Genomic DNA, 15,000 nt, shown 5'->3' on the forward strand with positions numbered 1-15,000 from the left:
GGCCCATCGCATCCCAGGGTTCAGGCTCAGGTTTGCGGTGCCGTAAGCCCCGTTTCACCTGGATCGGGTGAGGTCCACGCCTGTTTTCACCTCATAGGTCACGGCCTCGTAGGTCACGACCTTCTTGAAAGTACATCCGCAATATGTTTCTTGCTTTAAGCGGTTAATACGACATGATGCTCTTTCCCTTATTAAACCAAACCTATGCTGCAGTTGTGTAATATGTCAATTCAAGATTGAAGAGCCTTTTCCAACAAGGTGCATCACATATGAAATGAAGGTAAAATACAAGCCCAAACAGTACTGATCAATACAGCCGACGCGATCCCAACACACATCCTCATCGCCTAATTAACCCCCCACACATATTACACACATATGTTCTCACACACTCCAGCTAACAAAAGACACACGTACTGTACATACACATAATGCACATAGTCCTCCGTGGTAGTTCATACATTGCACCAAATGTCCTCCATGTGCACATCACGGGTGAGTCAGAGTCCCAGGATACGGTTGAGTCAGAGTGCCAGGACACAGGCGGTCAGAGTCCCAGGACACAGGCGGTCAGAGCGCCAGGATACGGTTGAGTCAGAGCACCAGGACACAGGCAGTCAGAGTCCCAGGACACAGGCGGTCAGAGTCCCAGGACACAGGCGGTCAGCTGTGTTTCAGCTGGCCATCTCTAGCAGGTCAGTGGAGTCACTAATAAAAATATATGCAGCAAGGGATTGTGGGATTATAAAAGCACACTTTGCTCTTAATTCATTTTCTATGTCCTCTGTTCTTCCCTGCCTTCCAAGGATTTTTACAGCATTTTACAAAAGTTAAATAATAATAATAATAATAATAATAATCAGACCAACAAATCAATATTCGTAAATAGAGTATAAAAATAAAAGATGCGGCTTCCTCCTTCAAATGTGATTGTACAGCTGCGGTGGCGTCTGTTCTCAGTGCAGTCGTGCGTCAAAGCGATCTGTGATCTCCCTGACTCCTTCCACACAACGGCAACATAAACAAAGACTACGGGAACGTGCTTATAGACTATACTGGAGTTTATTACGCAGAGCCCGTACTGGAAACTAAGGACGGAAGGGGAAAATGGCTTCCACTTGATGATTATTATTACATTTGAAAGGCATTTGTACACATAATTCAAGTCTGTGGGGGGTTTGTGCGGGGAGGGGTCAGGTGTCCAGACTGTGTCGTCACAACGCTGAAGGAGAGGTAAACGGAAGAGCGGTGGCAGTTCTTGAGACGCAGATGACGCCCCAGCATGCAACAGGTGCTCTACGCGCGTGTGTTTGATTATGGAACACGGTAGATTACAGGAATATACAGTTTGCAGTGTCTTCGGGGCCGGCCGGCGTGGCCGAGATCGCGTTCCACCGCACAAACCAGCCTGCAGCAAGAGGAGACGCATGGAGACTGAGATCAGAAACACACCAGCGATCCCACACACTCAACTGACACTTCATCACAAGAAAACAGAAGCGTTTTGCTGTGGAGAGAGTTTCAATATTAGAATATGGGTGTTGGAGTGAATGAGGTGTATTACCCAGGGTGCAGTGCTTCAAAATAAGTTCTTGCTTTTCTGATAAAAGATAAAGACATAATGTAACATCAAACCAAATGCTAATACAGTCATTGATTTATTTATTCCTTCATTCATTCACTTTGCAATATATTAATTCTGTCCACTTTGAACTACAGCAACAAACTGTAACAGCAAATATTTTTTTAATCTTAATCTTTTTTTTACATCTTAATCACATAAACTTTTACTTTCTGACAATGTCAAAAAGTCAAATCGTTAAACGTTTATGAGGAGGTAGAACAACCGCCTGGCCACACACGAGATAACATTAAAGCCCTGTCCGAAAAGCTTCCGTGAACTCCGACCCTGCTCCTGGGGAGGTGCACTTACCGAGCAACCAATGAGAGCTCCTGTTTATCGGCAGTCCTACTGTGTGTGCGCGTCAATACTTCAGATGAGCGGAAAACAGGAAAAAGAACCGGAAAAAGAAAACAAACCAGCCAGCAACAGAACCAAAGGAAAGAAGAAACAGAAACGAAAAATGAGAGGGAGAGAGAGAGAGCGAGAGACTGCTATCTCTGGAGAAAGAGAGAGAGAGATAGGCAGAGACTGCTATCCCTAGAGAGAGAGAGAGAGAGAGAGAGACTGCTATCTCTGGAGAAAGAGAGAGAGAGAGAGACTGCTATCTCTGGAGAAAGAGAGAGAGAGATAGGCAGAGACTGCTATCCCTAGAGAGAGAGAGAGAGAGACTGCTATCCCTAGAGAGAGAGAGAGAGAGACTGCTATCTCTGGAGAAAGAGAGAGAGAGAGAGACTGCTATCTCTGGAGAGAGAGAGCGAGAGACTGCTATCCCGAGAGAGAGAGAGAGAGAGAGCGAGAGACTGCTATCTCTGGAGAAAGAGAGAGAGAGAGAGAGAGAGAGCGAGAGAGGAGCATGCAGCAGACAAGCACAAGCGTGCAATGGTATGAAAAAATAAACAAAGCAAGACAGTTCGCTATAATCCGTGAATCACTGAAACCGAAGAGAAAGTTGAGTGCTTGGTTAATGGGGTCCTGACAGGTACAGAACCCCCCCCGCCCCGTCTGAAAATGGTAGCGACACGCCTCCGGTGGGCGTGGCCAGCATCAGAATCTCCAGCAGGCAGCAGGGGGCGGGATTCGGCCGTTAGAGCGTGGTCTCCGGTCGTTTAAGAGTGTTTACCTTTTTCTTGGCCTGTAACAGCTCCTGGTAGGCACTGGAGCGGATGAAACGGCTGTAGGAGTCGCTCCGCATCAGCTTGTAGATGTGCTCCTAGCAGGGAGGACCAGGAGGAGACATTTGCAACTACAGCATGCACACTGGCTCTCGGGTCTCCTAAAGGCCCAGGACTGCAACCAGTACTGTGATTATATCTGCACGTCACGTTTAAGAGAGACTTGATAATGTGCAGTTTATGATCATTTTGTAATACGTTTGCTGTGTGGGTGGGTGTTGTGGGGTTCTGACCTGAGCATCTTCAAAGGTGTAGCGACCAGGGTCCTTGACGTTCTGGGTGGTTTTGTCGTAGCTCTTGGAGTCCACGTTGATGGCGTTAGGAGCTCCAGGAGCCAGGAACTCCTGCCAGATCTCCCGCACCCTGCTGGGCACCTCCTGCACCGGTCGCTTCTTCAGTTCCTGCACAGCCAGCCAGAACCTGCGCGCGCACACACACCAGAAGATGTGGACCTTAGAGGGGTAGCACACACACACACACACCAGAAGATGTGGACCTTAGAGGGGTAGCACACACACACACACACACCAGAAGATGTGGACCTTAGAGGGGTAGCACACACACACACACCAGAAGATGTGGACCTTAGAGGGGTAGCACACACACACACACACACCAGAAGATGTGGACCTTAGAGGGGTAGCACACACACACACACCAGAAGATGTGGACCTTAGAGGGGTAGCGCACACACACACACACACCAGAAGATGTGGACCTTAGAGGGGTAGCACACACACACACACCAGAAGATGTGGACCTTAGAGGGGTAGCGCACACACACACACACACACACACACACACACACACACCAGAAGATGTGGACCTTAGAGGGGTAGCACACACACACACACCAGAAGATGTGGACCTTAGAGGGGTAGCACACACACACACACACCAGAAGATGTGGACCTTAGAGGGGTAGCACACACACACACACACCAGAAGATGTGGACCTTAGAGGGGTAGCACACACACACACACACACACACACACACACACCAGAAGATGTGGACCTTAGAGGGGTAGCACACACACACACACCAGAAGATGTGGACCTTAGAGGGGTAGCACACACACACACACACACACACACACCAGAAGATGTGGACCTTAGAGGGGTAGCACACACACACACACACACACACACACCAGAAGATGTGGACCTTAGAGGGGTAGCACACACACACACACACACACACACACACCAGAAGATGTGGACCTTAGAGGGGTAGCACACACACACACACCAGAAGATGTGGACCTTAGAGGGGTAGCACACACACACACACCAGAAGATGTGGACCTTAGAGGGGTAGCACACACACACACACCAGAAGATGTGGACCTTAGAGGGGTAGCACACACACACACACCAGAAGATGTGGACCTTAGAGGGGTAGCACACACACACACACCAGAAGATGTGGACCTTAGAGGGGTAGCACACACACACACACACACACACCAGAAGATGTGGACCTTAGAGGGGTAGCGCACACACACACACACACACACACACACACACCAGAAGATGTGGACCTTAGAGGGGTAGCACACACACACACACCAGAAGATGTGGACCTTAGAGGGGTAGCACACACACACACACACCAGAAGATGTGGACCTTAGAGGGGTAGCACACACACACACACACCAGAAGATGTGGACCTTAGAGGGGTAGCACACACACACACACACCAGAAGATGTGGACCTTAGAGGGGTTATCACACACACACACACCAGAAGATGTGGACCTTAGAGGGGTAGCACACACACACACACACACACACACCAGAAGATGTGGACCTTAGAGGGGTAGCGCACACACACACACACACACACACACCAGAAGATGTGGACCTTAGAGGGGTAGCACACACACACACACACACACCAGAAGATGTGGACCTTAGAGGGGTAGCACAAACACACACACCAGAAGATGTGGACCTTAGAGGGGTAGCACACACACACACACCAGAAGATGTGGACCTTAGAGGGGTAGCACACACACACACACACACACACACACACACCAGAAGATGTGGACCTTAGAGGGGTAGCACACACACACACACCAGAAGATGTGGACCTTAGAGGGGTAGCACACACACACACACCAGAAGATGTGGACCTTAGAGGGGTAGCACACACACACACACCAGAAGATGTGGACCTTAGAGGGGTAGCACACACACACACACCAGAAGATGTGGACCTTAGAGGGGTAGCACACACACACACACACACACACCAGAAGATGTGGACCTTAGAGGGGTAGCGCACACACACACACACACACACACACACACACACACACACCAGAAGATGTGGACCTTAGAGGGGTAGCACACACACACACACACACACACACCAGAAGATGTGGACCTTAGAGGGGTAGCACACACACACACACACACACACACACACACACACCAGAAGATGTGGACCTTAGAGGGGTAGCACACACACACACACCAGAAGATGTGGACCTTAGAGGGGTAGCACACACACACACCCAGAAGATGTGGACCTTAGAGGGGTAGCACACACACACACACACACACACACCAGAAGATGTGGACCTTAGAGGGGTAGCACACACACACACACACCAGAAGATGTGGACCTTAGAGGGGTAGCACACACACACACACCAGAAGATGTGGACCTTAGAGGGGTAGCACACACACACACACCAGAAGATGTGGACCTTAGAGGGGTAGCACACACACACACACACCAGAAGATGTGGACCTTAGAGGGGTAGCACACACACACACACACCAGAAGATGTGGACCTTAGAGGGGTAGCACACACACACACACCAGAAGATGTGGACCTTAGAGGGGTAGCGCACACACACACACACACACACCAGAAGATGTGGACCTTAGAGGGGTAGCAAACACACACACACACACACACACCAGAAGATGTGGACCTTAGAGGGGTAGCACACACACACACACACCAGAAGATGTGGACCTTAGAGGGGTAGCACACACACACACACACACACACACCAGAAGATGTGGACCTTAGAGGGGTAGCACACACACACACACACCAGAAGATGTGGACCTTAGAGGGGTAGCACACACACACACACCAGAAGATGTGGACCTTAGAGGGGTAGCACACACACACACACACACACACACCAGAAGATGTGGACCTTAGAGGGGTAGCGCACACACACACACACACACACACACACACCAGAAGATGTGGACCTTAGAGGGGTAGCACACACACACACACACACACACCAGAAGATGTGGACCTTAGAGGGGTAGCACAAACACACACACCAGAAGATGTGGACCTTAGAGGGGTAGCACACACACACACACCAGAAGATGTGGACCTTAGAGGGGTAGCACACACACACACACACACACACACACACACCAGAAGATGTGGACCTTAGAGGGGTAGCACACACACACACACCAGAAGATGTGGACCTTAGAGGGGTAGCACACACACACACACCAGAAGATGTGGACCTTAGAGGGGTAGCACACACACACACACCAGAAGATGTGGACCTTAGAGGGGTAGCACACACACACACAACCAGAAGATGTGGACCTTAGAGGGGTAGCACACACACACACACACACACACCAGAAGATGTGGACCTTAGAGGGGTAGCGCACACACACACACACACACACACACACACACACACACACCAGAAGATGTGGACCTTAGAGGGGTAGCACACACACACACACACACACACCAGAAGATGTGGACCTTAGAGGGGTAGCACACACACACACACACCAGAAGATGTGGACCTTAGAGGGGTAGCACACACACACACACACCAGAAGATGTGGACCTTAGAGGGGTAGCACACACACACACACACCAGAAGATGTGGACCTTAGAGGGTAGCACACACACACACACCAGAAGATGTGGACCTTAGAGGGGTAGCACACACACACACACACACACACACCAGAAGATGTGGACCTTAGAGGGGTAGCGCACACACACACACACACACACACACACAGAAGATGTGGACCTTAGAGGGGTAGCACACACACACACACACACACACCAGAAGATGTGGACCTTAGAGGGGTAGCACAAACACACACACCAGAAGATGTGGACCTTAGAGGGGTAGCACACACACACACACCAGAAGATGTGGACCTTAGAGGGGTAGCACACACACACACACACACACACACACACACCAGAAGATGTGGACCTTAGGGGGTAGCACACACACACACACCAGAAGATGTGGACATTAGAGGGGTAGCACACACACACACACCAGAAGATGTGGACCTTAGAGGGGTAGCACACACACACACACCAGAAGATGTGGACCTTAGAGGGGTAGCACACACACACACACCAGAAGATGTGGACCTTAGAGGGGTAGCACACACACACACACACACACACCAGAAGATGTGGACCTTAGAGGGGTAGCGCACACACACACACACACACACACACACACACACACACCAGAAGATGTGGACCTTAGAGGGGTAGCACACACACACACACACACACACCAGAAGATGTGGACCTTAGAGGGGTATCACACACACACACACACACACACACACACACACACCAGAAGATGTGGACCTTAGAGGGGTAGCACACACACACACACCAGAAGATGTGGACCTTAGAGGGGTAGCACACACACACACACCAGAAGATGTGGACCTTAGAGGGGTAGCACACACACACACACACACACACCAGAAGATGTGGACCTTAGAGGGGTAGCACACACACACACACCAGAAGATGTGGACCTTAGAGGGGTAGCACACACACACACACCAGAAGATGTGGACCTTAGAGGGGTAGCACACACACACACACCAGAAGATGTGGACCTTAGAGGGGTAGCACACACACACACACACCAGAAGATGTGGACCTTAGAGGGGTAGCACACACACACACACCAGAAGATGTGGACCTTAGAGGGGTAGCACACACACACACACCAGAAGATGTGGACCTTAGAGGGGTAGCGCACACACACACACACACACACCAGAAGATGTGGACCTTAGAGGGGTAGCACACACACACACACACACACACACCAGAAGATGTGGACCTTAGAGGGGTAGCACACACACACACACACCAGAAGATGTGGACCTTAGAGGGGTAGCACACACACACACCAGAAGATGTGGACCTTAGAGGGGTAGCACACACACACACACACCAGAAGATGTGGACCTTAGAGGGGTAGCACACACACACACACACACACACACACACACCAGAAGATGTGGACCTTAGAGGGGTAGCACACACACACACACCAGAAGATGTGGACCTTAGAGGGGTAGCACACACACACACACCAGAAGATGTGGACCTTAGAGGGGTAGCACACACACACACACCAGAAGATGTGGACCTTAGAGGGGTAGCACACACACACACACCAGAAGATGTGGACCTTAGAGGGGTAGCACACACACACACACACACACACACCAGAAGATGTGGACCTTAGAGGGGTAGCGCACACACACACACACACACACACACACACACACACACACACACACACACCAGAAGATGTGGACCTTAGAGGGGTAGCACACACACACACACACACACACACCAGAAGATGTGGACCTTAGAGGGGTAGCACACACACACACACACCAGAAGATGTGGACCTTAGAGGGGTAGCACACACACACACACACCAGAAGATGTGGACCTTAGAGGGGTAGCACACACACACACACACACACACACACACACACACACACACACCAGAAGATGTGGACCTTAGAGGGGTAGCACACACACACACACCAGAAGATGTGGACCTTAGAGGGGTAGCACACACACACACACACACACCAGAAGATGTGGACCTTAGAGGGGTAGCACACACACACACACCAGAAGATGTGGACCTTAGAGGGGTAGCACACACACACACACACACACAAACACACACACACCAGAAGATGTGGACCTTAGAGGGGTAGCACACACACACACACACACACCAGAAGATGTGGACCTTAGAGGGGTAGCACACACACACACACACACACAAACCAGAAGATGTGGACCTTAGAGGGGTAGCACACACACACACACCAGAAGATGTGGACCTTAGAGGGGTAGCGCACACACACACACACACACACCAGAAGATGTGGACCTTAGAGGGGTAGCGCACACACACACACACACACACACACCAGAAGATGTGGACCTTAGAGGGGTAGCGCACACACACACACACACACCAGAAGATGTGGACCTTAGAGGGGTAGCACACACACACACACACACACACAAACCAGAAGATGTGGACCTTAGAGGGGTAGCACACACACACACACACACCAGAAGATGTGGACCTTAGAGGGGTAGCGCACACACACACACACATACCAGAAGATGTGACTCTTAGAGGGCTAGGTAGCAGACACACACACACTACCCAACAGCATCACTGATGACTGCTGTCCTGGACAACGTCCCATATGGACTAAACTGGGTCTCAAGGCTGCACATCAAAACTGAACAGGAAGAACACAAAATATTCACATTATGTAAAATAAATTTAGCTGACTCTTATCCAAAGCGAAAACCTGAGTAATTGAGGGTTCAGGGGCCCAACAGTGGTGGGACTTGAACTGTAACCTCCTGATTACTAGTCCAGTACCTTCAGCGCTAAGACTCCACTGCCTCCTAGGTGGAAATCAGGAATTGTAGTCAAAAGTTTAAACCTGCTGGTTGTACATTTTAAACACATTTTACAGGAGAGCGCAGAGGAAAAATCCTCCATGGCCAGCAGGGGGCGCCATGTGTTTTAACTTCTTCACCAAACCTGCTTTCCACTGTGTGCCATCCCCAGTCGGTTTTCCAAAGCAGAGTGAGCCTAAGAATAGACTAGGATTTTCCTGCTAGGTGAGGTGAGGTGAGGTGAAGTGAGGTGAGGTGAGGCTAACTAGTCAACTTCTAGTGAAAACAACTTCTCCATATCACCACTAACTGTCTTCACTGCGATTCAATCATTGCACACTTTGTTTTCTGTGTTGTTGTTTTTTTTTAACAAAACCAAAAAAGCAGCACTATTTGACCAGCCGTATATTATAACTGAATTAAGAGAATAATTAATCCTATCTCACATCAGGACTAATCTGCAGTTCATCTATAAAAAGGAAGTTGGTCTTACTGCAGGTTCTCAGAGCTGAACTCCGATTCCAGAAACTTCAGGAACTGTTCTCTCCCGACGGGATCCTTCAGGACCTCGTCAAAGCTGAAGCCCCACCGCCTCACTCTCTGCTGACCTGGTTCCTTACTGAAAGACGGGGAGAGAGACAGACAGGCATGTTCAGACCAGTCTGCACAAAACTTAAGACCTGAGTTCACCTGTAAATAAACACAACATAGATAAATCATTTTAGAAAATCTGCAATAATAATCATATGTACATTGCTAAAATAAAACAGATGACAATAAGAATCCCAGTGTTAAGGTTAGTTTAGTTTCATTCTAGAAAAATTCATTATAAAAAAATTTCTGGAACATTTTTCCTTATGAAGTGTTTTAATTACAATACAGAACATCCGGAGCTGCATAACAGAATCCCTGGAGTTTAACACCAATTGGAAGAATATTGGCACAGATCTAGTGAAATGTCACTATGCCCCACAGGACACTGTGAAATCACAATGTTCTCAAAAAACATGCAAAAATCAAACGTGGCAGAGATTCTGGAGGCACATTTTATCTGGCATAAGCCAGAAACTGCAGGATTCCTGTCTACTGTTAAAAATGAAGAAAGAACTCACCCAGACATCAGAAGACATATTTATGTGCATTACACACCCCACACGCTGAAGAATAATGTGATATTCTCCAGAATCAGATCAGCAGTGTTCAGATCCAGTGTTCATGTGCTGATCTGTGGTGACCCGAATGCGTGAATCTACCCCAGATCAGGGGACTACAAACCTCCCCTCAAAACAGTCAGCTCCACTAGAAACCGCTTGGTCTCCACGTGCTCAGTGGTAGGATGAGAGGAGACTCCCTCAGGAGATACCTACAGGTCAGCACCTGGCTCCGCTACAGTAGACTATATCACCAAAGATATTGAGTCATTCTCCTTCAAAGCATTCCTGGTCAAGCCCCTGACTCCAATCACAGTGAACCTTAAACGGACAGAGACTAATAATACACAATCTCGGCCCAGTAAACACTATAATTAAAGATCATTACGGATGGGCCCAAAACAGCAAGGAAGACTAAACGCCATTCAGAAATACCTACTCATTACTACCCCCTTACGATAACGAACAATAACGAAACCGCCTTAAATAACTACTTCACTAGTCAGCATCAATATTCAATTTAAATCCACTGAAAACCATCAAACCAGAAACACAAACACCAGAAAGATCCATCACTACACCTCACTTATTCGGAAGAGCTGAAACTATATACACGTGGCAAAAAGAATAATGAGACTAAAACCCCAAAACCTGAAATAAATTACAGCCCCTACAACCTAAAAGACCAAACAGGCCAAACAGTCTAATATATTACCCGAGTCCCAACCTCAGGCTGGCAGAGAACCTGGGACATCGCAGACATCGAGACGCAAAGCACATATTCAAGCGGAGACAAATTAAAGCCCGGTGCTTACAGAGGGACATGGGTATGTGGTCATTTTGGAGAGTTATTCTGCACACGCCTCATGAGTGACATTACAGAACACGCTGTCTTACCCCCCAGCCAGACAGGATTCTTACCAAACTGCCCAACGTCAGACCACATTCTCTCCCGCCGTACCCTGATCAACAAACATGTGCACCCAAAGAAATCCAAGCTGTTAGCCTGCTTTGGAGATTTCTAACAGGCCTCGACTCTGCTTGGCACGAAGCTCTGATCTATACCACATTTAATAATCTTTGATGAGAAAAATCATAGTTTTATAAAAGCAATGAACTCCAACAACCGATGATGGCTGGAAATAAGCAGAGTTCTTCAGTCCAAAAGGATGTCTGCTTTCACCCGCCCTCCACATTTGTATCAGCCAATCAGCTACGCCAGTCTCCACCCTCTTCAACATCTAAATCAACCAATCAGCTACATAGTTCAACCAGTCTCCACCCTCTCCAACATCTAAATCAACCAATCAGCTACATAGTTCAACCAGTCTCCACCCTCTCCAACATCTATATATCAACATCTGACTATTTAACCTTAAAAACCCCAAATACTAACATGCCATAAAAAAATCAATGTTCACCATAGAAACAACCAAACTCCAGCAGACTAAATTTATAAACATCTCTGGTTGAAAATCAGTGGGGCGAGCTTTCAATGTTACTAAAATAGCCGCTCAATGTGAATGACCAGTTAGACCCTGGCTCTAAATTTTCAAATCAGTTATAGAACCCATAGCATTATACGGCAGCAACGTCTGGGGTCCACAAACCAACCAAAATCTGAGAAATTGGACAAACACTCCCATGAAACCATGCATACAGAGTTCTCCAAGAGCATCCTCGGAGTCCAGAGGAGTTCACCAAACACCGCAGGTCCAACACACTCCATTACTGCGCATTCGAAAACGACCCATCAAAGTCTGGAAGCACCTAATAAAACAGTAAGCACAACTCCCACTGTTTCAAAGCCCTAAAAATGCAAGCGATGAACACTGAAACAAGTCATCTCGTTCAGCTAGTCATGAAGCTACACACACACACACACACACACACACGCACACACATGCACAAACACGCACACACATGCACGCACACGCACGCACGCACACATGCACGCACGCACGCACGCACACGCACACACACGCACGCACACACACGCACGCGCACGCGCACACGCACACGCACACGCACACACAGACCACACAATACAGTATATGAACACTGTTCACGGTATTTCCTGTATATACTGGTGCTAACTTCTCTTTTCAATGTGTGTGTAAACATTGAAACGTGTAAACACTTTGCGTGCGTGATTTTGTCATGCCAATAAATGGAAAATGGAAAGGAGCGGTGAGAGTAAATCTGAACCGCCGAGGTCTCGTAACTAGCAGCACTGCAGCAGCTAGCGGCCCCGCCGGCCACACTACCGGGAGCCCAGATGTGTGGAGCGCTACCACAAAGGGAAATACACTGGCATAACCTGCTCACCAGATACCCCACAAACTGTGTGTGTGTGTGTGTAAGTTCAGCACGCAAACTGTGCAGATATGCTACTAGACACCACAAAACATACAGTTGTAATAAGAGTAATATTACAGTGCATATAGTAATGAGTGGATGGGGAGCAAAATGCATTCCTCATTAATACTAATGCAGCGCGTTTATTTAAACGGATATTTAAAGTGTAGATCAGACGATACGACATCAGATGAAACAGGCAGAACCGGCGCCAGAACCTCACACTCGCACGAGCCCAGCACGCACGAGCTCTGCTCGTCACACTCAGCGTCATATTATGGCTGCGTGGGCTGCATTCTTCAGGCACCGACTGCACAAAATGTCCAAAGAGGATCTAAATATACATTTTTGTGTGGTTATGTTTATTTGTGTAGCTAGCTTTGGTGCCCTGAATTAATAACAAAATGTATATAAAAGGGCTACGATTCTGTTGTGGTTCACCCAGCATACAGACGTTGAAAACACCTCGTACTAAAGCTTGTTTTCTGCATATTAACCTCACCGTTATCATTTCAAATCCAACACTCTACCGTGTTGTTCGAACACAGGAGCAAGACTCTGTAGCCCATCTGTTTCATGATGGCAGCCTGAAACACTGTATGTACAGTATTTTCCCTGTAAGCAGTCTGTCTTCTGTAAGTTTCTTATAACACCCATCAATATTTCGTGTAGTGAAACTTTCCTGTAGCCAGTCTGGGTTTCCTGTAGTCAGTCTAGGTTTCCTGTAGCCAGTCTAGGTTTCTTGTAGCCAGTCTGGGTTATTTCCTGTAAACAGTCTAGATTTCATGTAGACAGTCTAGGTTTCCTGTAGCCAGTCTGGGTTTCCTGTAGCCAGTCTGGGTTTCCTGTAGCCAGTTTGGGTTTCAGTCTACATCATCTGTTCTTCTCTTGAAGCTTTTCTGAATCACCCAGTTTGACCAGACGCACGTCAACACCGTTAGTGACCTCTCCAGGACTTCTGGAGAGGCCAAGTCAACTTAGCAACTCCCTGACGGATGTTTCCGGAGCCTCGTCAGCAGTGTTGAGCCAATATTCATCTGTCAGCATGTCTGCTCGATCTCTGTAGTCAGATGGCGTCCAGCAGGAGCCAGAGCACTCGGGTGGGTGGGTGGGGGTTTGGGAAGAAGAGATCGATATTTTGCTTCTTTTGCTTTTCCGTTGTAGCTGTTGCTTCACCTCAGAGTTTCAAACCACATCGTTTCATTTATCAGCTCAATTCATCCTAGCAAACGCAAGTCTAGTCGTACTCATTTAAGGCTAAATTAACGATGCTGGGGTTTCCTCATTAATTAAAGCCTACAATCTAGTCCAAGTATAATCTGTGACCGAGTCGCGCTCTGGGAAATCTGTACGGGACACAGAGAGTTTACACAGAACACACCAGTGTAGACACACCTCTACCTGATCACCTCAGAGAAAGAAAGAGTGAGCGAGAGAGAGAGAGAGAGAGAGAGAGAGAGAGAAAGTTAAGGTTTAAAGATGTTGACACAACTCTGCCTTGTCACCTCAGAAAAGAGAGGGAGACAGTCAGCTACTGACTGAACTGCTGAATTTACACACACACACACACACACACACACACACACACACACACACACACACACTTATACACACATACACATACACACACACACTTATACACATACACACACACACACACACTTATACACACACACACACACATACACACACACACTTATACACACATACACACACACACACACACTTATACACACACACACACACTTATACACATACACACACACTTACACACACACACACACACCTGGCTTCCAGTTCCCAAAGCGTATTGTCATCTGAGATCCAGGGGTTGCAGGGTTCAGGAGAGGTGAAGAATGGATCGTACTCCATGTACTGCTCTGTGTAGCTCAGCAAACTGCAGCAGGAGAGATCACGCAGAAGCTCAACAGAGCTCCATTAACATGTCCTATCACGC

The 15,000-nt window shown here is 48.1% G+C and overlaps 1 protein-coding gene across 4 annotated transcripts in view; it reads right to left on the reverse strand.

Annotated features, from left to right (window-relative positions):
* rgs7b (regulator of G protein signaling 7b) overlaps positions 1 to 15,000 on the reverse strand; it is a 73,955-nt gene that overhangs the window by 451 nt on the left and 58,504 nt on the right. For all 4 annotated transcript variants that reach the window (XM_035533509.1, XM_035533511.1, XM_035533508.1 and 1 more), the window contains 6 exons: positions 14,830 to 14,940; positions 10,028 to 10,153; positions 3,030 to 3,216; positions 2,745 to 2,834; positions 1,565 to 1,600; positions 1 to 1,408 (listed from right to left, as the gene is read on the reverse strand). The exon at positions 1 to 1,408 is cut by the window's left edge and continues 451 nt beyond it. In XM_035533509.1, the coding sequence (XP_035389402.1) occupies positions 1,580 to 1,600; positions 2,745 to 2,834; positions 3,030 to 3,216; positions 10,028 to 10,153; positions 14,830 to 14,940 (535 nt within the window). In that variant the 3' untranslated portion in view covers positions 1 to 1,408; positions 1,565 to 1,579. The remainder of the gene's footprint in view (positions 1,409 to 1,564; positions 1,601 to 2,744; positions 2,835 to 3,029; positions 3,217 to 10,027; positions 10,154 to 14,829; positions 14,941 to 15,000) is intronic.

The sequence above is a fragment of the Electrophorus electricus genome, chromosome 14, assembly GCF_013358815.1.
Source record: "Electrophorus electricus isolate fEleEle1 chromosome 14, fEleEle1.pri, whole genome shotgun sequence".
NCBI lineage: Eukaryota > Metazoa > Chordata > Actinopteri > Gymnotiformes > Gymnotidae > Electrophorus > Electrophorus electricus.